We start from the raw sequence: 22,853 nt of genomic DNA, 5'->3' as shown, positions 1-22,853 counted from the left end.
TTACCAGAGTAGGTAAGATATTTAAAAGAGTTACCAGAGTAGGTAAGATATTTACCAGAGTAGGTAAGATATTTAAAATGGTTGAAGACTATTAACCAGAATGGGAATGCCATGTTATTTTTGTTGTTATTTACATAGTTGTTTTATTTTATTTTTATTGCTTGTTTTTATTGAGCTATATATTTTTCTCCACTTGCCTCTCTTCTTCCCACTTCTACCTTCTCCCATGATTCCCACACTCCCAATTTACTCAGGAGATCTTGTCTTTTTCTACTTTCTATGTAGATTAGATCCATATATGTCTCTCTTAGGGTCCTCTTTGTTATCTAGGTACTCTAGGATTATGAATTGTAGGCTGGATTTTTCTTTGCTTTATGTCTAAAAGTCACTTATGAGTGAGTACATATTTGCCTTTCTGGGTCTGGGTTACCTCACTCAATATGATGTTTTCTAGATCCATCCAACGACCCTCAAATTTTAAGATATCATTATTTTTTTCCTGGAATGCCATGTTATTAAATAGCATCATCAAAGAGACACTAGAGGACTGGAGAGAAGACTTGGCAGTTAAGAGCACCTAGGTTTGAGCCCCAGCATCACAGGGCATCTTAAAACCATCTGTTCCTTCTGTCTTAGGGCCTCCAGTGCCCTCTTCTGCCCTCTTCTTTTGAACACCAGGAATACACATGGCACACAGACTTTTTTTTTTAAGAGAAACTAAGATCATTAAGACCAAGATGGATAAAGGGAGTTGCTATCAATGTCTCTGGCCCATATATTATAAAGAATCAACAACTACAAATTATCCTTTGAGATCCACATGCTCACAAGCGTGTGGACATACGCATACTAACTAATTAATTAATTAAATCTGTTTAAAGGGAGGGTATTTACTTTTAAATACATCTATGACATCAAATAGTTCAAACTTATTAGTAACTAGGAGGGATGTGATTCAAATGATACACAGGATTGGCTGGTGAATGCACTTTTCTCTAAGCAAAGAGCCCTCGTCTTAAAGGCTGTGCCTCATAAAGACATCCACTGGCCATGAGCTCTCTTCTACGGGAGTCTGGCTTCCTCCTGTGCCTTCCCTTGTTTGTGCTGTGTGCATCTTTAACATCCTTTGTCTACAGCAGCACTCTGAGATGCCTGGACAGGATTGTCATTCTATCGCCCAAGTTAATAACTATTATTCAGTTAATGTCCTGGTTTTAGAGGCACATAGATATGGAAAATCTACTCCTCTTGATTTCTTTTCTGTTGTTGTTCTTGCTAGCCCTGTTATTCTGACAGGCATCAGCATATTATGTAATAGCATACTGATTTCCTACAGAAACATGGTGTCTATATGATATAAGTAATTCTCATCTACTGTTGAAAGGATAGATCTATACAGAAACCACAACTAAAGAATTACTGTTGGTGTTTGATTTTCTTTTTCTTTTTTATTTCAAACTTCTTTCATAAAATATATTTCAACCATGATTTATCCTCCCTCAACTCCTCCCTAGCCTACCAAACTTCATATTCTCTCTCTCAACAAATATCAAAACAAACAAACCAAAAACAGACAAAAAGTTACCAAATGAAACAAGTGCTTCTCCCACAAAATAAAAAAACAAAACAAGACAAACATCATTAGAAAATAAAGATGGAGTTCATTCTGTGTTGACCAATTCCTCCTTGGCATTGGACCTGCCATGGAGTGTGGTTGGTTGGTATAGCTACCCAGAGACATTCCGTTGGAGAAAACTTGATGCTCCCTGTGACAACAGGTATCATTACTTATTGGTTAGGGGAGAAACTTTGTTTTCACATCAACCTTTCAATTCTGAGACCCCATGCAATGTAATTATTTTTAAATTAAAATCTCTTGTGGTTTAGAAACCTAACCACAAAAACAATTTGCAAATCATGTGAGGTTTTTAAAAGTTTCACTGTGACAATGTAAAAGTAGTTACATGTCATGACAAAAGTGCTTATTTCTGTAACACAGGAGGAATGTCTGACATACATTTAATCCTGTAATAAAGTAGGAGGCACTGGTAACCTGGTGCAATTGTACTGCTAATCTGTGCTTTTGAGAGAGTCCTGCTCGGAACTTACTACAATAGCTGACTTCTTGATGTGATAGAAAGTTAACAACAACAAAAAAGCCACAGCAAATCAAGACTATTAGTATTTATTTATTTAAACTAGAAGTTATATTTTACATAATATTTGACCTTTCCTAAGCCAAGGTTTGGAAAATACTCAACAAGAAAATTAGGACTCCAATCAGTCAATGTGCAGCATCATAGTAACAAGGAAAAACAATTTTTAGAACCTGATTTTGAGTGATGAGGAGTGCTACAGGTCAAAGATCCTCCAATTGGATTAGTCTCTTTAAGTATTTTAAGTCTAGGGTTAGTAGCCACATAAACTGATTTCAGCTGACATAAGCTTTTATAGTATGCAAAAACACAGAGTGAGACATGCATTAGAATGTGATAATAGCACACTTCTGGGACCCATGAAGTATGAGGCATGCATTTGAACACCTCTGGCAGCCATGAGGTGGCAGCAACCTCAATCACTACCTCACTATTTGGGTCAGTAAATGTTTTCTTTTGAGAGCATGCCCAGACTAGCAGTCAAACCTGTGCCCTCCTGCCTCAGCCTGCCTGAGTGCAGTAGAGAAGCAATTCTGATACACCACACATGGAAAGAAAATAAATTCAGATTTCTAAATATAAATCTTTCCTCTTAAGAAAGTTAAGGATAATCTGAATGAACTCTAGATATCATCCTCCCTCCTCTCTCTTCTTCCATCCCTCTCTCCCTCTCTCCCCCCTCTCTCTGGGAACTGAACCCACAACCTTGAAAATACTGGGCAAGCACGCTGCCACTACCTGGGGGCTCAATACTTTCCCTTAGACACTGGATCCCAGATATGTCAATAATTGTTTATATATTTATGGTTCACTAAATTTAAAATACTCAGCTTTTAAAATAACTCAAACTTGGGGCAAAAATAATTCTTACAACCCTGGTGCCCCTTGAAAGATATTTTTACACAGTGCCCCTCTGTGCAAGCATGCCATGTTTATTCATGTATAATTAAATTCTTGTTTTTTATTTTCTATAAAATTCTCAAAGGGAAAATTATATAAATTTCTTTCAAAATCATATCACAGGAGTTACAAAACATTTGCTACTTACATTTTGAAATATCTTCAATTTTTCTACCATTCATATCATAAATCTATCTGGCTGGTGAATCTAGACTTATTTTCACTGTGCAGGCATCTAAAACCTATACAGGATGAAATAATTTATTATATTAAGCTCTAGTTAAACCAGTTACACATTTAAATAATTTCTATAATCATTACAATTATATTGCAAAATAATTTTTTTGATTTCTAAAGCACTTCTAACATATAAAAGGAGGAAGAAAGGGCTAAATGAAGGAAGAAAAGTAGGGGGGCAGGATGGAAAAGAAATGGGGGGAGGAGGAAACGAGGGATTTATGCATGCAGCAGACAAGAGAATGACTAACTTCTGTTTGATAGACAGCTGAGCATTGGAGCTCTGAGGGATGTTCACATTATTCTGGATGCCTTCTACTCTCACCATTTATCTATTATACAGTGGAAAGATGCGGCTTCCTTACTGGCTACATTCTTTCTGGAACCTCACCCAAGCCCACCCCTTGCCTCACTGAAGTCACTCTTCCTTCTTGAGCTTTGTCACAAAGGTCTGGCTCTGAGTGTATCTTGCTGCCCCTGTCATATTCACACTAGAAGCCTCGCACCATGAAGAAAGTCATGAAACTGAACATAGCAACAAGATTGCTGTCCTCAGCACCATCCTTGGTCCATAAGCTCTGCCAATTTGCTGCAGTTTTATTTCTTTGTTGGTCTCTCTCTTGCTTTGCACAATGTATGCTTCCGCCGTCTCCCATCTGTTACCTCACCAAGCTTCCCCTTTCTCCATCCTCTTCCACAGGGTTGTGTGAACTACATAGAGAAGGCTGAAGCTTCATCTTCATGCTGGTAAAGCTACAAGCCTACATCCTTGGTCACTGTCTTTCTCTCTCAATTATATTATATATAATGAGAGAAATCCCTCTTATGTAGTGTGAGCATGCCTTCAATGGCATTTGTTCTTGGCATTGTAAGCAGTCTAAATTATCCACCAGCTCTCTCTAAAGTATTTGCAATTGCTCTTTTCTCACTGTATTGGTCGTGACTGTTGTCTATATTGTCTGCTAATCACATTGCTCCATACTCCACACGTCCCTCAAGCCATTCCTCCCCTTTACAAGGGTGTTGCAGGAAGCTGCCCAGAGCCTCTCTTCCCATTTCCTTTTCCATCACTCACTCGCAAACCATTCTTTCTAGCTTTAATTTTACAAAATACAGATTGCCCAAAGATTATCAATGATAGCCAGGCAGTGGTGGCACACGCCTTCAATCCTAGCACTCGGGAGGCAGAGGCAAGTGAGTTTGACCAGCCTGGTCTACAAAGTGAGTTCCAGAACAGTCAGAGCTGTTTCACAGAGAAACCTGAGCTGTTGCACAGAAAAACCCTGTCTTAAATAACCAAAAAATAAAAAAAAATAAAATTAAAAAGATTATGGGTGAGGATAAGGATGCTTTTAACTCTCATTTGAATTATGAACATCATTTGATTGCTTTCTCTTCCTAAACACTATTTCTTCTGCTTCTTTCTGTAGGCTTGTGAATCTTGTCTGCACAACAGTCTTTCAAGATAAGCCCTAGGCCTCTTTCTTTCCTGCTCTACTTTTTCTACTAAGGCATTCTTAAGACAGAGCCATAAATTTTGTCTTCCATCTGTATACTGGCAACTCCCAAACAGATACACCCATCCTGAGATTGTCTTTTAAGCTCTGCATTAAGTAATATCTGCTCAATATCGCTGCCTATATGAAATAGACTCGGGGGTCAACATATCCAATACTGAACACTATTCTTTCTAATTTGAGACTAGTACTCTAGAATTCCATGCTCTAGGAAATAAAACTGACTCTCCAGAGGCCCAAGCTAGAAGCCTAAAACCTATCCTCATAATCCAAGGCATCTTTCTCTTCTTCATGCCACATATCCATGCCATCACAAGGTTTGTCATTTCTCATCTACTAAAGATCATACAAGTCCATGTGTATTTTTCATGTAAGCTAGGACATCCTTGTGCTGATGCTAGGACCCTTATAACAGTTAGCTAATAGTTGCCTTTGTCTACCCTGACACACTCAATTCACTTCCTACCAAAGATTAAATCATCTATTTAAAACCATAAACCTCATTATGCTCCAGTACTTTCCTGACTCAAATCCTTTACATGACTTTTCAGGGCTTTCAGATGACAAGGAAGGAAAGTCTGCATGCTTCCTACAAAGCCGCACTCCCCCACCATACACTGCTGTAGTCTAAACACAAGATCTGACACATGGGGACTTGTTTGCCAGCTGGTGGGTTTCTGAGGCTTTGCTCTAATAAACTTATTAATCCCTTGGTGGACTCCCGAAATGGCTGATCAGAGGTGGAGCTTGATTGGAAGAAACACATTACTGGGGGCATGTGCTTGGGGTTGTATGCAGTCCCTTTCTGTGCTGCCTCCAGTTTTCCACTTACCTTAAGAAAACACATATCTGACAACTCCCACATGACACGTTTGTCTTGCTATTGACTCCTAGCTTTAAGCTATCTAATACCTATTCAGTACTTCCCCTGCCACATGCTCCCAGCACCACGTTGTTCTGCCTGACTCTGGGGCCAGAAGTAACAGTACACTGTGAAGTAAAGCAGCCCTTTCTCCCCTAAGGTTGTTTATGTCAGTCTTACGCCACAGTGATGCAGCCTGAGTCGTGCGCACACCAACCTTCCTACTCCCAAAATGCATCTTGCTCACTTTGCCCTTGGAGCCTCTTCTGTGCTGTGTTCTCTGCTGGAGGCTTCCCACCATCAGGCTGCTGCTTCTCATCCCAGAAGCTTTCTCTGTATCATCGGTCCACATTGAATAATTATGTGTACACATTCCCTTGCCCGTCTCCAGACTGAATGTGTGAGGAGAGCAATGTGGTTAATTTTGCTCATTACTATATCCCGGGTACTTGGTAGACTTTAGTAGTCTTAAAAACATTTTGGGTAAATAAATGAATGCAGTTTGATATACATTATTCCTAATTCAACTCATTTTGTCCTTGATCTTACATTTTTTAAAGATTCTAATAAGTGCTGTTTGTAAAGTTTCTGACAGTTTTGTAAAACTATGCTATAGCTAAAGGACAATTCTGGACATTTTTTTTTTCAAATAAAACTAATTCTTTTTAGTGCCTTGCACAAGCTTTATATACTACCTTTAGGAAATAAAGTAAGAAAGTATCTTCATATCTACAGCAATACTGTTGGTTGCCTGCTCCATCTCTGATCTCTGCCACATCCTCAGTATACAGCACAAGTTTTCTTTAAGGATTCACCCTTGCACTTCTGATGCAATTTGATGCAAAAAGTATTTCACAAGTTCTAATTGGTCTTAATAATAAAAACCCAGAGCCAGGTATCAGGGTAAATGCTGAAAGCGCAGAGAGACAAAGGAGCAAGCACCAGCCACCTCTTACGCTGCCAAATTCTCAGCCAAAAAAGGGCTGAGCTCCTGTCTCCTCCTGCCTTATATTTCTCTTTCTGTCCAGCCATATCACTTCCTTTCTCTCTGTACAGACCTCCAGATCTCTATGGTTAACTATGGCTCCCTCAGTCCTCTAATCTTCAGGCAAACTTTGCCACGCTCACTAACAGTGAATGGGTTGGATACACAACCCAGTTTCGGCCAATAAGACATGAGAAGGGGCTTCCAGGAAGGCTTGTTCATCCCTAAGGAGGGTGTTCCTTTGTGCGTCCTGACATAATCACACCATGTTGCACAGCAATCATTTTATTACCGACACAGGAAAAACCACAGAGTTCCAGGAACCAGGGTCAGAATCCCATCACTCCGTGTGCAGAGTGCTCCTACCTCTGGATTTCTTAGTTTCTTTTTGCTTATGTCTGCTTGAACAAGAATTGTCTGCTATTTGACACTAAAGTTGTGTATCTGTTAGTAAACAAACTGAGGAGGGGTTGTATGTTTCTCAGAAGTTGACAATTGATGTGTACTGACTCAGGACATATTTGTCTACCAAATGGATTACAACGGCACTACCACGTGAGTCTATGAAACTTAACATTTATGATTATTTAATTAGGAACCCAGGGAAGGATTTAGAGTAAATTTATCAGGCAGAAAACTGTGAAGACGGATGGATAATTATGAAATTAATTCTTTGAATTGCTAAAAATATTTCACCTCTTGCAATTAATTGTATATACTCAGTGGGAAAGAACACCAGTTTATCATTAATCTGTTGAGAGATCTGTTTCTACAGAAATTTTTCTGCTAGCTGAAAGACTATCAACAGATTAGGAAGTTTTAAAAAACTAAATGTATACAATAGCTTAAATCTCTGCTGAGCCTAATGGCTTACAAGTTAGATTCAGATTTATCACCACTATTTTAACCTGAAGATCCCAGGATATTGAGTTTGCATCCATTATATGAAGTAAATTGAATATATGATTCTGGATAAATCCTGGGGACACATTTGCTCAACTGTTCTTCATCTTGTTCTCATTAAGGTAGATGACAGACAGACAAGGAGATATAATTATTTGCTCTCACTAATAACGAACATGACTCTGATTTGTAAAAACAACAATTTCTTTTCAAATTGTGTTCAATGTTATGATATTTTATTTTATAAAATGAGAAGCAGATAATGGAAATACTTTATAATTAATCTATGAATACTTACTCCTTGCTTATTTTATTATTTTAAATTTATTTATTTATTTATTTGTTTGTTTATTTATTTTAGCTGGGCACGGCGGCAATTCCTTTAATCTAAACCCTCGGGAGTTAGAGGTAGGTGGATCTCTGACTTTGATGTCAGACTGGTCTGTTTACACAATGAGTTCCAGGACAGTAGGGCTCCACAGAGAAATTCTGTCTTGAAAATAAAAATATAAAAATGTAGTAAAATAAAATAGCTGGGCAATGATGGCACATGCCTTTAATTCCAGCAGTTGGGAGACAGAGGCAGGTGGAGCTCTGTGAGTTTGAGGCCAGCTGGTCTACAGAGCTAGTTCCAAGGCTACATAGAGAAACTCTGTCTTGAAAAAACAAAACAAAATCAAACAAATAAATAAAGTAAAAATGGTTTTAACATTTTATGTGTTTGGATGTTTGCCTACATATATATCTGCACGTCTTATGTGTGATTCATACCCATGAGAAAGAAGAGGGCATTGGAACCCCTGGAACCAGAGTTATAGACAGTTGTGATCTGCTTCATGGGTACTCTAGAAGTCAGTGCTTTTAAGCACTAAACTATTGCTCCAGGCTTTTCTTCTTCTTTTTTTCTGGCTACCAACCACCTTCTAAACCATAACATGAAGACTTCTTAGTTATGAATGCTCGGCCTAGCTTAGACTCATTTCTGGTTAGCTCTTTTAACTTAAATTAACCTGTTTCTCTTTATCTACTTTTCGCCTCACGGCTTTTTATCTTGTCTTTCTGTATGTCCTATTTTTCCTGCTTCATCTGTAACGTGTTTATCTGGAGGCTCTCTGGCTGGCTAGCCCTGGGCTTCTCTCTTTCTTTCTCCCTCATTCTCTTCTCTCTTCTTCTTTTGAGCTCATATTTCTCTTCCTATTTATTATCTCTGCCCAGAAACCCTGCCTCTCCCTTCTCTGCCTAGCTATTGGCCATTCTGCTCTTTATCCGACCAATCAGGTGCCTTTGGCAGGCAAGGTGAGACAAATGCAGCCCATCTTTACATAGTTAAACTGGATTCTACAGGTGTCTTGCTGATTCTGAATTTTATGAATGCAAATGAACAGAGAATGACAGCTGCTGTGAGACACTGGATTATGGAAGGATATAATGATATTTCATTTGTATTTAATAAATAAAGCTTGCCTGAAGATCAGAGAGTCAAACATCCCCACTGGTCAGCCTTACAGACCAGGCAGTGGTGATACACCTTTAATCCCAGTAGTCACATTAGTTTGCCATAGATACTGGGTGGTAGTAGTGTACAATCCTGGCCCTAGAAAGGATTATAAAATTGGAGGAGACAGCTCTCACACAATCTCATTTTGAGGATTCCTGGGTGCAGAATCACCATTTTGGACTGAGATGGAGGTAAGAGCTAGAAGCTGACTGTTTTGCTCTTCTGACCTTCAGGTTGACCCCCAATATCTGTCTCTGGGATTTTATTAATCACGCTACAGAAGGGACTGCTGGATTAAACTAGACTAGATACTTTAGGATTGCCTTAACTTGAAAATGGAATTCAGGAAATGTATTTCTTTGGGAAAGAAGTCATGCTTTTGTTTCCACAGAAAATGAAAGGCTATGGATTCATTCAAGGTTAAAGAGAATCAGGTTTGTTCAGGGGAGATCTCCTAAAAATCCATTAATAGAGTATTTTCTCTGAATTGCCAAATGCAAATGAACTAGACATTATAAATGTAATCCTTGTAGTAGGAGCTGCGGGCTGACGTTCCTGCCACCCAGCTCCGGGCCGCCTGGCTAGCTTATGCCCCGAAATAACAACACGTAAATTGTATTATTTTAAACACTGCTTGGCCCATTAGCTCTAGTCTCTTAATGGCTAATTCTAACATCCTGCCTAACCTGTATTTAGTAATCTGTATAGCACCAATCTTACCAGGAAAGATTCAGCATGTCTGACCTGGCAGCTTGCTTCATCACATCTGCCTTGGAGAGGAGAGGCATGGCGTTTGAGCTCACTTCCTCTTCCTCCCAGTATTCTGTTCTGTTTCCTCCACCCACCTATGTTCTAACCTATCAGGCCAAGCAGTTTCTTTATTAATTAACCAATGAAATCAACAGAGTAATATATGACACTCCCACATCAAATCCTTACCTGATAATTGTTCTTATTGTAATTGTTTTTCCCTTAGAGTCAAAACTCTTTTTATTTATTTAAACAAAAGGGGGAAATGTGAGATATCTGATATGTCCCTATGATTGGTTTAATGAAAAGCTAAACAGTCAGTAGCTAGACAGGAGATACAAACAAGACTTCTGGACAGAGAGAGCTCTGGGAGGAAGAAAGGGGGAGTCGCCAGCCAGATGCAGAGGAGCAGGAGATAGAGATGAGGTAACGAGCACATGGATGAACGTTGATTCGAAAATATGGGTTAATTTAACTTATAAGAACCAGTTAGAAACAAGCGTAAGCTAAGGCCAAAATTTCATAGTTAATAGTAAGTCTCTGTGTTTTTTTTTTTCTGGTGGCACAAAGAAAATTTGGACTAAACTTTCTAAAATATATGCAGATATAAAAGTGATCTAAACAGAATCATCATACAATGAGGTAGTTGAAGCCCCAGTCTAGAGATCCTCATCACCAAATGAAGCTTCCAATTCTAATACAGTTGCTGGCCGAAGGAACCCCAAAACACCCCAGGCTATTGCCAAGCCTATTGATTGACAACATGCACAGGGCTTGCAAGGGTCTCAGCCTGATGAGGTCCCAGGGCTGAGAGGGAAAGTGGGCATAAGCCCATATCCCTAACCCAGAAACTATCTCCAATTGATAACTGCTCACAAAGGAAAAGATAGTTTTCTCCAATGGAGTCTCACTGGGTATATAAACTACTCTTAAGGCAAGGCCCCATGTCCAGCAGTAGCTGTCTGGCACAAAACAAGCTCACTGATATTTTTGGAGGATTTTCTCTCACAATGCTTTGTCTGGGAAGGTTATATTCTTGAGTTGGAGCAGTTTACCAGTGGCTATACCACCGAGGAATATATTTCTCTCTCTCTGTAACTTTAACTGCCTATAGCTCCTCTGGGAGGGGTGGGGCCTCGTGAGACCCTCCCTCTACCTAGGTGGACTGTTAATGAAGCCGGTCTTGTTCAGAGCTGGTGCAAGCAGACACTGTTGGTGTGAGTTCACGGGTCTCCTTCCCATCGTCCAGCTCTTACATTCCTACAACCCCCACTTCTGTTATGTTCCCTGAGCCCCTTCACTGGCTCCGTTTTTAGCTTCCATTTCTTTTCACATAATATTCATATTTTTCTTTAATTCATTACGGTTCCGAAAAGTCTTCTTCTGTTAATTTTTTTTATGGTGTCAACTTCTATTGATTTACATTTCTCTTGGATACAGTTTACCTGTTTTAGGAGTTTCATGAAAGCCCCAAACGTCCAATAAGATCACCTTCTCCAGATGGTCAGGGAGCTAATGTCTCCTTACCCTTCATGTATGCCCATAGTGTTTCCTTTCTCATCCTATTAGCTGTTCCTTTCTCTGGTACCTGTGGAGGTCAGACCACAGGTGAGCAGCCTAACAGTCAGACATAAAAGGAGATACCTATGTTCATTTCATCAACTATTCTCCAGATAGATACTTTTATTTCCCCTTTTCTCTCAGGAATTACATCTACTGTTTACTATTTCCTAACATTTAAAGTAATTACCACTTCATCCCCTTTCCCGAGGTTTAGAAGGTAATGATTTCTCCAACATTAGCTTCCCTATCTTACTGAAAGCAAATACCTACTGGTTTTGTTTTCAATGCTACTCAATACCATTTTTAAATAAGAGCACACTTGAGATCAAAACATAGGAAGAAGTATATCTGTACTAGTTTTAATAACAACAAAAGTTTACTTGTGAGCCCAACAGGATTTTATTTCCAAAAATTGATCCAAACTGTCAGAGTAGTTTCTGATTTTCATAAGTTACCAGGGGAAGAAATTCCAGGCATCACTGTGGCGGCGACCTCAGATGGGAACCCTCAGGGCCATTTTCACAGGAGCTCTGGTTTCCAGCAGCAAAGGGAGGCTATGAGGCCGCTGTGGTTCGCTCGCTCGGACACCACAGAGGAACCCTGGTTCTAACTGTTCCTACTGGGCACGGCAGTTAAATAGTTAAGTCTCAATGTTTTGAGCTCTATGATGAGGTGATTTCATACAATTCTGAGACTTTATTATTTAGAAACCAGGTAAAAGCCACCAAGAAACTCTAGTGACTGGTACCTATGGAAGCTAATTGAATTAACCCTTTCATTTAATCAGCATATTTATGCTAACATTCTTAGACATGAAAATATATTAAACATACAAAATGCACATAAAAATAAAGCCTCAAAAAGAGCACAAAAATAAATTTTATCTGTTCAGATTTACGATATTGTTTGTTTGTTCTGCCTGTAGTTAATATTAATGATTGTCCTTAACTAAACTAAATAAATAATTAGAAATAAAAATTCTTATTGTTTTTATTTCATATATAGTCTGAAGTCCACAAGAAAAAAATCTAATAATAATTACTTAAATCATTCTAAAACTTCTAATTACACAATTCTCAAATTTCATGTTAAGTAAGAAAAAACAGCTGGCTACTTACAGATTTTTGTGAATAAAATGTTATCAAATTTTATATTAAAAGATATGCCATTATGTGTTTTAATCAGATTTTAACCTATAAGGTGAAAAACATATTTTAAAGTAATAATAACTAGTATCAATAAAATTTCCCTCAAATCTTATAAAAAGCTCCAAGAGAACTTCCAGCACACTGATTATGCATGACCTCCCCTGTCAGAACCCGTCTTCAGCATCCTTAATCAAACTTTGTTACTCCAAGTGCTTCTTTTAGAATCTCTCTAAATGTTCTATAAATTATTTTACCTACACTATTGGGAAACTCTCTGCTTGTACAGCCATTGGTTTATATGTAGGAACATTATGAACTCATAGTATTATAGTTTTAATTGAACTGGGCCTTTATTAAATTTTAATTTTTCCTTTAGGTTTTATTTGTTTAAGCTTGTTGAATTATCTTCAAATTAATGAACACTGAAAACAACAGAACTCAGGACTTCCCTGTGGTTTAAATACATCTCATAAATCCTATGACATATCATGACATATATAAGTCTGAATACTTACATAAGTATTCAGTGGTAATATGCAAGAGTAATTAATAAAATGTTTGCATATAAATACAAGACCACGTTTTTGTTTTCTAAAGCATATTTCCTATACATAGATAACTTTTTGGGCAAACTTACAAGTGCTTTCAATTTCTGATTTCTGAACTATGAGTTTGTCCTAATTTAGCAACTTGATGTCTTCCTTCCTATGGTCTTTATTATTTTTTCCTCTCCCACATAAGAAGCATAGAAAACCAAGAAATAACACTATGAAAATTCCATGTTTTCACAGAAAAAACTAAGAATTGTTTGAGGAAACAATGTTACACAGATTTGATTATTATGCAACTTATATCAAAATAACAATCTCATGGTACCCATAAGTATTAACTGTTTTATGCTTTAAGAATAAAAAATATTGAAAATCAATGGAAGGAGATTTCTTAAGTTTTAATGGTACTGGGAGTCATTTGAAGATATTTGTGAATATTTAGACTTTCCAGCTCCATGCCAAAGATATTCTCAACTCAACAGGCTTAGAGTGGAATGAATTCTATACATGAAACCCAGACAATTCTACTACAGATATTCTGTGTGTCATAAATGAGAACATTGTTTGTAGGAAGTGTGGCAGAAGGAAGTATTCTCTTCTCAGTCAATTAATCTAATGATATGTTTTCTTCACATCAGTATATGCATATACCAAGAGTCTCTCAAAAACTATCAAGTGTAAAAAAAAGATTATTGAAATGACTTTTTATTTAAAAATCTATTGTAGCTATTAAATAAAAGGTCAACACTTAGCCTCTTTTCCTTAAAAATAAAGTGAAGATAACTTAGTTGGAAATAATTCAGCAGAAAAATTGAAATGAGCTATAAAATTTAACTGGATTTGTATTTGCAAAACTTGGGTTAAACCAGATGGATTCCACGAAAACAACTCTATCCTCAGTTCCTTTCCCTTCCTTTACACCCAGCCTTCCAGAAACTAACCTTTTGCATCAGAAAAGACGGGGAGTAATTCAGACAACCTGGGAAACAGAAGCCCCAGGGAGAGCTGAGAGTGAAGGTAGTTTCTGAAACAAGGGGGTTAAATGCAAGCACCTAAACCACACATAATCTCCTCAGCTTGGTTATTGGCTGGCCTGCTGACAAGGGCAGTGTCTAATGACAGAGACAGAGGCCTACAGACAATGATAACTAAGTACCTCATCAGTTCAGAAAGCCCATCCCTTAAGATCCTGTAAATTGTTCGAGGAACCCTATACATATTTGTGTCCACTAAAAATTTAACCCATGTTTGAGTTCTTCACTTTTAATTACTGATGGAGTAATTTAACTCATTAAATGAAAATCATAAGCTAATCTAAAACAGATGGAGTAATTTAACTCAATAAATGAAAATCATAAGCTAATCTAAAACATTAATGTGTACTGCAAACGAGGATGGACCTGGGTTAGAATTCCCAGCACCTACATGCAGCAGAGGTGGCAGTGTGCACTGTAATTCCAGTACTCCAACGGGAATCCTTGGAAACTCAGACACCTACTCAGGAGTGCACAGCGGCAAGCAAGGCAATTGGGTCAAACATGGTGGATGGTGAAGACCAACAACTGAAGTTGATATTTGAACTCCACACGCATACCATCATGCATACCATGGCATTTACACACACACACACACACACACACACACACACACACACACACACACACGGGAAGATACCTTAAGGAAATGAGAGCAGTAAAATATAGGAAGAAGAAAATAAAGAGGGCTATACTGTGGTGGGAGATTAAATCTATAAGGGAGTGAGAAGATTGGAAAACTATGGATTCAGGTTGTGGGGTTTAACCAAACTGAAGGGAATATGAAAAGGTCCTATGAAAACCTACTATCTTCGAACCAAAATAGCAAACAAAAGAGACTAAAGGAAGTCATCCTACAAGGCAGGCAATGCTGTCTGTAGAAGCAGTGGGCAACTGAATGAAGTTCCCAGTGCCAGGTGTGGATTACTCTACAGAGTTTCTCAGGAAAGCCTCAGAGCCTCCAAAACAAGATAAGTTCTTGCCAGTCCTCTAAGCTCTGCACTAGAAGGAGCAAGTAAGACTATATAGCTGATGGCTCACATCCCAGTTGCGAGATGCAGAGGAAGCATCTGGAAAAGAAAAGGAAACCTCCTTTCTACTGTCTAGCTTTTGAAGTCCCAGAAGGTTAGGCAGGTTGTAGGAAGTGAAAAAGTATCATTGGTCTTATCTAGATGTGAGTAAGATGTACCGATTTGGGCAAAAATGGCATGATTGTTAGAGGGACAACCAGCTGCCTTCCAGTTGGATTTGAGGTCCACAACACAGAAGGGAATTCATGTCTAAAACTACAAGACCAGTTCACAACCCATGTCTAGTTAGGTCATAGGTTAAGTAGCATTAAGCTGTCTTCTCAATGTGTATGTTCATACCCATTTTAAAAAGCTACCCTCAGCCTTAATCAGAGAAGCCTCTTTATATATATATAATGTATACAGTGTTCTGCCTGTATGTGTGCCATTACAGATGGTTGTGAGCCACCATGTGGTTGCTGAGAATTGAACTCAGGGCCTCTGGAAGAGCAGGCAATGCTCTTAACCTCGGAGCCATCTCTCCAGCCCCTGAGAAGCCTCTTTTTACATGAACACCATGAAAACAGAGCCATAGCTGCCCAAGACGCTGAGAGTAAATGATGGCTTAGTGTTTGGCCCTAAGTAAACATTTACCCCATACTCTCTAAGACATTGGGAAGACAGCAGAAAAGAGAGTAGGAAATAAGTGAGACCCTGGAGATAGGGCGAGGCTATGAAATGCTGGGTTCTGGGGTGCACATACCACTAGAGTTACAAACTCAGTAGTTGCGCTGGGACCACATGAGACTGGTACTGCCAATAATCAGCAATAAAAAGGGGAGGATCTTATAGGGACACTCCTCACTGCTGAACTGTGGACTACTGATGGGTTCCCAAGTGTCAGGAGTCACTATTTCTGGATGTGTACTCACTGAGAAGACACTACATCAAGTCACTGGGTCACAAAGCAAACGTGAGAGAGCAGTAGATATGGGGTGGGGATGGATAGACAGAGGTACTAGGAAAGTGAGACGGGGTAAGGGGAGAAAGTAGTCAGCATATATTGTGTACATGTATGGAATTGTCATACACGTCATACATGAAAATGTCGTACATAATTTAGTATAAAATTAGTTATTAAAAATCATAAAGATAACCCTCCCAGGCAGGAAAACTCTGTTTATTTCATATGATTTAGATTTAGACAGTAAAACTACAAAATCATAACAATAAGAGTCAAGAAAAAGGATATTGGCAAAGGAATAAGCCAATGAAAGCAGAGTCATAGTTGCCCAAGATGCTGTTCAAGAGATAAAGATGTTGCTGTTTATGCTGAAAAACACCCACTCTGAAACCAGTGCGCAGGAGAGGGATGGATGCAGAGGGAAGCTTGAGAACCGGGAAAGAGGGATGTGCGTGAGGACAGGGAAGGACCACCACAGGCTGGAGGAGATGAGAGTCTCCAGACCGAGGCCACAGAGGCACTGGAGTGGGGGAGGGGGGAGCAGGGGTGCTCCACATTGCTTCTCTCACTCATCAACTTCTATTGTTTCTTCAAAAGTATAATTTCATGACATCAATTAAGCTTATATGACAGCAAGTGAAAATAAAAAATGATTTTTAATTGCTGAGGAAAGGCAATTTCCATAAAGGAGATGCTAGTATGTGTAATATCCACATAATTTAATAACTTGTCTTTGACAATTAATCCAAGAGACAATTGAGAAAAAAATAAAACTTTTGCACCAGGATGCTAACCTTCAAAAGTCGAAAATCTGAAGCATTTTATTTCCCATTAACTTGACATCTGATGACCACAGATTTTAAATACCTTTAACCATCCCATGAATACACACATTTAAGAAATACCCTGTAATAATGGGTATTATGTGCTCACTAAAGCAATTCCTTAGAGTTCTAGAAACAATACATTTAATATTCAAACCTATATGTAATAATTCTGGCACTCCAGAGTTTACTGGAGAATATTATTATCTTGACCTTCACTTCAAATTTCCTAATTACTTAACTTCATTAAAAATGAATAGACTTTTCCTTGATTTTCCACCAATTATTAAACATCCATTCCCCGTTTGCTGAATCTGAGCTCACAGAGGACTTTTTGGAGTTAATAACCTTACTTTATCATCTCGCCTCAGTCACTTCTCTTCATTCTATCTTTATTTCTGCTCCTTAGTTCACATTTATTGAATTTATGAGTAGGGTATGACCCTATGATTATCAAAAGCCCTTTCAAAATGAAAATTTTACTGAAAAATTACAAGCTAGTTTTAGTTTTTCCTTCCAACATGTTCTTATTCCCCAGGCCAGCATTTCCCTACTCATAGGTCAGCATTTTATTACCCTAGATCTGTTTTTAGCCTCACTCATCAAGTTATATTTAGGCAAATATATTGCAAACATATTAATGAGTAATGTTCTGTCATGAATTTTATGAATTATGAAATTTCTCTATGTTATACAAATTATAAGACAAAAGAATCGATTTGTTTATCATCTGTTTTAAATAACTTGCTCAGTTCACACACACACAAAAAAAACCAGAAGTGACAGTTTTATTTACATACAAACTTTCAGCTAGGAACATGTTCCCTGAGAATGATTATTAACCCATTTTTACGAGCATAGCACAGAACTAAAGACTGAACTGAATTCAAAATGATCTCTAACATAGATCTCCAAGAGTCACCACATTTGAACAATCTAAGAGATATATATCCTTCCTTATTTTTCAGGATCTCTGGGGAAGAGGTTACAGTATACTTTAGGGCTTGATCTGTTGACTAAGATGCCTTCTCTAACTCATAATCCAAACCTGCTTGTAAAGAGAAATAAAGCCCAGATTCTCAACATTCTTGGTAGATGCTTATCCTGGTTAGTGTTATGATTGCCGTGATGAACACCAGTACCAAGCAATGTGGGGGAAAAGGAATTACTTTTTGGTAATTACTTTTTTTTTGGATTACTTTCCACATCGCTGTTCAAAACCAAAGAAGCTAGGACAGGAAATCAAGCCTGGCAGGAGCTGATGCAGAGGCCATGGAGGAATGCTGCTTATTGGTTAGTTCACCATGGCTTGCTCAGCTTGTTTTTTTAATAGAACCAAAGACTACCAGTCCAGTGATGGCTGTACTCTCATGGCCTGGGCCCTCCCCACCAATGACTAATTAAGAAATTTCCCTACAGGCTTGCCAACAGCCACATCTTTTTCTCAATGGAGGCTCCCTGCTCCCCAGTGAATCTAGGTTTGTCAAGTTGACATAAAACTAGCAGACACAATGTTCTTTAGTGACTGTGGTTATAAAACAACCATAAAAATATGTAGTTGAAATCATTATCACCATGAACTTCCTAATACCTAGTCAACCATTCATTTACTTTGAGCAATAGCCAAGCTAAAACAGTCCCATAAAATGAAATTATGTATACTAAAAAAAATGGACACTTATGTTGAGTTCATAATAAATTTTTCTACTAGTAAGAAAAATAATCTCTCTTGGATGTGTTTTTATGAGTCCTAAAGATGAAAAATGAGAAACATTATTGGGATCTTTCTGGATGCCAGGCATGGTACTTCACGCATTACATGGGAGCCATGCTTTGCAGCATTCTGTGAGGGGAGCAGCACTGTTATCCCCTTTTCTGGTGATGGGATTAAGGAGTAAAGCCAGAATGCAAACCTAAACGTGATGCTTGTGTCCCTGTCCCTAATATATTACTAAAGAATTATAGACACTATTCTTACTAAGATGATTAAGATGGATAAAAATATCTTCCTATAAAATATGTCTTTGAATTCTCATTAGTTTTGTGATATCAAAGAAGATGTAGAGGGTGCTGGAGAGATGGCTCAGTGATTAAGAGAAAAAAATGCTGGGAAAGAGAACTGGGTTTGGTCCCCAATTCCCACATCAGGCTGCTCACATCTGCCTGTAATGCTAGCTCCAGGTAGTCAACACCTCTGGCCTCCACAGGCACCTACACACACACACATACACACATGCACAAACACACACACACTCAATACAGACACACACACACATACACACATGCACACACACACACACTCAATACAGACACACACACATACACACACGCACACACACACACTCAATACAGACACACACACGCACACACACACTCAATACAGACACATACACACACACACATGCACACACACACTCAATACAGACACACACACATACACACACGCACACACACACACACAAATAAAAAAAAAACTCCTTTAAAAAATGACCCAGGAAGAACAAAAACACTTCTAAAAGACATGTGTTCGTGTGACAAATCCTATTTCAAACTCTATTGTTTTTTAAGTTTGCTTGATTATTATATAATTTTTCTAGATCTAACTAAATTTATTTCTTAAATATATGTAACTATTTTAAACATAATTTCACTTATTTCAGACTTTATTTATACTTTCAAGGAATACACGGTGCTTGTTGGTTTTATGCTAAATTAAAAGAGGCAGTTTAATATTTAAAGATATGTTAGTCTATCTTCAGTATGAATATCTTACAGAAAATTGAATGAAGAAACTTTCTCCTAGTATAAATATAACTTTTAATTAGGAAAACAGCAAACTATGTTGACCAAGTAAATGTCATTGTTTTTTTAAGATAATCCATGTTGTCAATGCTATGAGCACACTTCTAAACAGGTGAGTACTTCAGTTAATACGGAAAATCCTCTTACTATTTCAGTTTAATGTTTGACATTGTTGTTTAAAATCAATATGCTTCAAAAGCCATAAACTTTGACATTTGATCCATAACTCAGTTACCTTTTCTGATTGTTTCCTTTTGCACTGTAAGCTCATTCCTATCCTGCCCCATGCCATTGTTAAAGATCAGAATTCACACTGAGGTCTTCTGAGCAAGTGTCTTCATTCTTCTGGAAAGTACGGGCTTGGTTTTCTGTCTTTTGACATCAATGGGAGGCATCAACCCATGCATTGTCCAAGTCACTCTCTTCGTTAACAACAGATGGTCTAAAAAGATAGGTGTTTTTTTTTTTTTAATTCAAGTCAATATTTGGCATCAGATTTAAAGATGGACACATCATGCCTCCCTTCTCCGTTTCCTCTGCCACACACACTGGCCAGTCTCCATTTAGATGCTGGTTTTTTGAAATGCTACCTCCGGCTTCTCCAGCTTCCCACTAGCCGTGACATAAGCTACGGCAAGCTGTCTGCTCTGATCGCCTGCATAAATCATCATTTCTGAAGGGAACAGATGTTCAGGCTATGAAAGAGTAATACCACAATTTAGTCCTAATTAAAACTCACCTTAGCCTGCCTCTGTCTCTGATCACATGCACCTGGCTTCAAGGGTCCCCTGAAAGGTCCGGTGTCCTTTGCTACTGCAAACCAACCTGAGACATGAACCCTTGTGTTCTTTCCTTTGGGGAAATTCCGTTTCCTCGCTGATACATTTTCCTTTGCTGCTGCCTGCTTCGGAGCTGGCGACCTCTAATCAGTGACCTTCGTGCGCACTTCTGTGAGGCGCGGGGAGGCACTTTCTAAACTACTTCCCTGAAAGTGAAGAACAGCTTTTCATTAACAGTTTACTTTGACCTAGACATTTTCAAATGCGTGCGCGGGGACTCGGTTTGAAACTCCCACCAACATTAATGGGAACGTAGCTAAATTACTATGTTAGGCACTGAAAACTATATGGGTAAACGGGGGAAGGTAGCCCGTTACACACTAAACCGCTGTCAGTCTCCCTCTCTTTTTAAGGGGTTTCATTTCATAAATAAGTAATTTTTACCTGAACCATCTACCTTACTCAGGCAGTCGATCTGTTTTAGATCTTATTTTTAAATTACTCATTATATAGAAACACAGTGATGCCTCCCTCTGTTATTTGTACTAATGAGAGAAATATGTCTATTTATATACCTAAAAATACCTAGTTTACCTGTTTGCCCAAAGTTCAAAGTAATCATTCTCTTTTAGCTCTCACTATGAAGGAAATGTAATTCCTCTTACCTAGAGACAGTCGGTCTTTTGTGTATGTGCATTATGATCATAGAAGCACTATTGGCAGCTGAAAGGTAGAAACCAAATGCCTATCGATGGATGAGTGGATCAACTTAGAATATACAATGATGGCATATTATCCAACCACAAAAAGGAACAAAATGCATGTGTGTGTATACATACACACACACACACACACACACACACACACACACACATATATATGTATATATATGCTACAAATAGGATCCACTCAAAAACATTGCACTAAGAGAAAGAAGAAAAGTGACACATGATTCCCTTTACATAAAATATCAAGAATTTAGGTAACCTCACAGAAAGAGGACATAGGTAGAGTTACATGAGCAGGAAAAAGAAGGACATACAGAGAAACTAAGTGAAAACAAATCTCACCAGAAATGCCTGCAGAAACAATACCAAGATTACAGACAACTAAGGACTGCAGGGGGAAGGAGAATTAGCCTTTCCCAGGGATGAATCGCTTTATTGGGTGTCCAGTGCACTGATAAGACTTGAAACTATATACGCACTAACTGCAAAAACAGACTCAGCAGGTTGTATTTATATGTACATTGTACACACATACACACACATACATACACACACATGTAACAATAATACTCAAAGAAAATGGCTACCAACTTGAGGGTAGGAGGGCACAAGGAAGGGATTCAAGGGAAGATAGTTGGAAGGGATTGGAGGGAGGAAAGTGATATCATTTTATTTCAATTAAAAAGATATTTTTAGCCAAGTGGATCTCTGTGAGTTCGAGACCATCCTGGTCTACAAAGTGAGTTTCAGGAAAGCTGGAGCTGTTACACAGAGAAACACCGTCTTGAAAAATCAAACTAGACCAAACAAAACATTTTTTAAAATACAGTATGAAGAAAGGCTAGGGGTGACATGTGTGTTTATAATCGTAGCACTGGAGAGGCTGGGACAGGAGGATCCCGGAGGTGTGCTGGTCAGTCAGACTAGCTGAATTAAAGCTCCAGGTTAAGTGAGATATGCTGTCTCATACAATAAGGTGGAAAGCAATTGAAGAAGGTGCCTAACCTTAACCTCTGACCTCCATGTGTATAAGCACACGCATGCCCATGCACAGTCCTGGCACGTCCAAGTCACTCTATGCATGCTACTATCCCCTACTTCCTACAGATGTAGAATAAATTGGTACATCAGGACCCAAGCCGAATCTATAACCATGCGGGCAGAGGGAACTGCAAGGAACTGGTTATGTAAGTGAAAGGCAAGGCAGAGCCACAGTCAAGGAGAGTGTGCTTAGCCAATGACTATCCCAGCAAGGCCGGAGAGAGGAAGGGTGGCTTTTGGACTTAGAGACTCTGTCAGGTTCCCTTTGGATTACTTTAGTCAGGACTAGCATGAAGCAAGTAAAGCTCCAAATAGATTTCTAAAACAAGTCTAGATTTTAATAAAGATCAAAGGTTACTTATAAATTATGATTTGTATTTATTTTTATTTAAAAATTCATGTATTTTGATCATATTATACACCCTCCCCAACTCCTCCAAGATCCTTACCTTACTGCCCACCCAACTTCATTGTTTTTTTCCTTTCTCTTTCTCTCTCTCTCCTCTCTCTCTCTTAAAACAATTAATGAAAATCAAAACTAAAAACAAGTTTCTGTCTGTCTGTCTGTCTGTCTCACTCTTTTGCATGTGTGTGCAGAGTC

General features: G+C 38.5%; 1 protein-coding gene across 1 annotated transcript in view; it reads right to left on the bottom strand.

The window, feature by feature from the left end:
- Window positions 1-3,196: 3,196 nt before the first annotated feature.
- LOC101983087 (doublecortin domain-containing protein 1) overlaps window positions 3,197-22,853 on the bottom strand; it is a 35,894-nt gene continuing 16,237 nt past the window's right edge. Inside the window, 2 exon segments of the mRNA XM_005372498.1 lie at window positions 3,197-3,298; window positions 19,932-20,146. Coding sequence (XP_005372555.1) covers window positions 3,197-3,298; window positions 19,932-20,146 — 317 coding nt within the window.

This window comes from Microtus ochrogaster, assembly GCF_000317375.1.
Source record: "Microtus ochrogaster isolate Prairie Vole_2 chromosome 14 unlocalized genomic scaffold, MicOch1.0 chr14_random_1, whole genome shotgun sequence".
Lineage (NCBI taxonomy): Eukaryota > Metazoa > Chordata > Mammalia > Rodentia > Cricetidae > Microtus > Microtus ochrogaster.
The sequence above is the reverse complement of the archived record's forward strand: the minus strand, read 5'-3'. Positions and strand labels throughout refer to the sequence as shown.